The following is a 2,790-nucleotide window of genomic DNA, read 5'->3' on the forward strand; positions in this document are numbered from 1 at the left end:
CCTTTATGTGGCAGCACCAATATAACAGAGCAGGTCCACTGCCTGGCTACACAAGCATCCCTCAGTTCCAACCCTATCCTCCCAAGGAGGATGGTGGGCTGCTATAAAATGGAAACTTCAGCCTGCAGTCCACTAGGTTCACATTAAGATGAGCCTAAGCCCACAACAACAATATACCATCTTGTACTTTAACGCTGTAGCTATGTCGAAATTTGTGAATTCTCAAGTCATGCAATGACTTATATTTCCTACCAAACTGGTCATATTCCCAGTCTGCAGTCAACTGGGTTCACATCTAAGATGAGCTTGGGGCCACAACAGTATCAACAAAAATACCCTTACACATTAAAAAATGTTGAAGTCTGTGATTTCACAAGCCACATGTTGACTTATATTTCTTACCACACTGGCAACATTCCACGTCTGCAGTCCATGGGCTTCATGTTTCTCAAGCCACACGACTACTTATACAGTCAAATCCCACTATTCGTGGGTTCGCATATTCGTGAATTTTTCTGGGAAATTATTTTAAAAATTCACAGGAAGATATTTCTTCCTTTTCCCACAGCATCAGCTGTTCCTAGAGGTTCACATGTGATTTTTTTGCATGTGTTCTGTAAGAAATACTGTCATCCTGCCATGCAGTACTGAATATTCATCATTCATAGCCCATCATGTACTGCATGGCAAATTCTCATCATCATCATCATCATCATCATCATCATCATCATCATCATCGCATGGGTGAGTACATTGCAGTGTACCAAGAAAGACTTGTGTATCATCATTCTGTACTGTCTTTTCAGGAAGAATTAATGTGACTAAAATGTATTTACAGGTCTCATAGTGGGTCTGTGGGTAATGGGAATAATTGCAACAGTGAAACCAGTGATTTCTGTGGAAGGTACCGTACGAATTATTAGCAGATTTCACCCATTCACAGTGGGGGGGGGGGGGAACAGTACTTAACACCCACAAATAGCTGGGGTCAACTGTACTGTATTTTCCATCACACTGATCACACTCCAAGTCTACAGTCTGCTAGGAATACATTGTACACCAAAGTCTGTTCTCCATTCTTGCAATGTCTTATACTTCCTACCACAGTGGCCACACTCCATGTTTGCAGCCCACTCGGTACTGCTTCTCAAGCCATATGACAGCTTATGCTGTATTTCCTACCACACTGATCACATACCAAGTCTGCAGTCCACTGGGTTTACACTAAATGCTGGAGTCTGTGAACTCTCAAGCCACGTGATGACTTATATTTCCTACCACACTGGTCACACACCAAGTCTGCCTCTCCTCCCTTATGCTTTCTCATGTGGTCCTTCAAACACACCCGATCATTGAAGCCTTTGCCACAGTCTATGCAGTGGTACTTTTTCTCCCCAGTGTGAGTCATTATATGGCTTTCTAGGTGTCCTTTTCTGGCAAATATTTTCTGACATACACTGCACTTGTGGTTTTTCTCACCAGTGTGTACATACATATGTCTGTTTAGGAGACTCTTGCGGCTGAATTTGCGTCCGCACACTGTACATGCACACACCATCTCCCCTGTGTGTACACGCGTGTGCACCCTCAAGTGACCCTTCTCAGTGAACACCTTGCCACAGTGACCACATGTGTACCTTTTCTCGCCCGTGTGTACCCGTGTGTGTCTGTCTAGATCATTTTTCTGCACAAATCTCTTACCACATTCATCACAGTGATAATTTCTATGCCCAGTATGAACAGAGAGGTGTTTCATCAGAGAGCTCTTCATTGTGAATGTCTTATCACAAATATCACACCTGAACCTCTTTTCTCCAGTATGGACAAGCATGTGGTTATTCAGGTGACTCCTCTGGCTAAAAGCCTTGTCACACACTTCACACTTATAGTTCCTCTCACCAGTATGAATAAGTATGTGCTTATCAAGTATGCTCTTTCTACTGAACTGTTTCCCACATTCCTGACATGCAAAGTTTCTCTGTCCATTATGTACCAGTATGTGTCTGGACATGCGAGCCACCTCTTTCCCACACACTTCACATTTCCTCAACTTTCTCCTGCCCAAGGCCTTACCCTCACCCTCTCTAGTATGAGCAAGTTTGTGTTTTTCAAGGATGCTCTTTCTGGTATATTTCTTGCCACATATCTCACAGGGAAAGTCTCTCTGGCCAGTATGTACTAATTTGTGTCTAGACATGTGTGTTACTTCCTTACCACACACATCACACTTGTACAGCCTTCTCTTACATGCTATCTCTTCACACTCATCCACTTTTCTCTTACTTACTGGTAATGCTTCATATTTGTATACTTTTTCCTCATTTAATTCCTCTTCACACTTCTCCACTACTCTCATACTTAACCCCTCTGTAAATCTATATACTTTTCTCCCACTTAATTCCTCTTTAAACCTATATACTATTTTCCCACTTAAATCCTCTTCACACTTATCCACTTTTTTCATAATTAATTCTTCTTCACACTTATCCAATTTTCTCATACTTAACTCCTCTTCGCACTTAAATACTTTATCATCATCATCCCTCCCTCCTTTCCAATTCTTAACCTTGTTTAACTCTTCCTCAAACACACTAACTTTTCTCATACTTAATTTCTTTTCACACTTACAGGTATTCAGTTTTTCTTCAATTAAATCCACTCTCTTACCCTGTATATTGACCTTCCCTCTCCAAGAATCGTCTTTTTCATTTTCTATGGTAATGTTTCCACTGTTAATCCCTTGTATATCTTGGTCTTTATAGATTAATCTTGCCATCTCCTGGTGTCTAT

General features: G+C 41.3%; 1 protein-coding gene across 1 annotated transcript; it reads right to left on the reverse strand.

Moving 5' to 3' along the window:
• Positions 1–1,219: 1,219 nt before the first annotated feature.
• On the reverse strand, positions 1,220–2,356 carry LOC145418305 (uncharacterized). Its single transcript, XM_080286746.1, has one exon. The coding sequence runs from the start codon at positions 2,354–2,356 to the stop codon at positions 1,220–1,222; it is 1,137 nt and encodes a 378-aa protein (XP_080142872.1).
• Positions 2,357–2,790: the final 434 nt, after the last annotated feature.

Source organism: Coenobita brevimanus, chromosome 113, assembly GCF_032717465.1.
Source record: "Coenobita brevimanus isolate Jiangsu-jjx chromosome 113, ASM3271746v2, whole genome shotgun sequence".
Taxonomy (NCBI): Eukaryota; Metazoa; Arthropoda; class Malacostraca; order Decapoda; family Coenobitidae; genus Coenobita; species Coenobita brevimanus.

Coding starts and splice junctions, on each gene's coding strand:
- LOC145418305 (XM_080286746.1), bottom strand. CDS start 2,356: ATGAGAGTAGTGGAGAAGTGTGAAGAGGAATTAAATGAGGAAAAAGTA.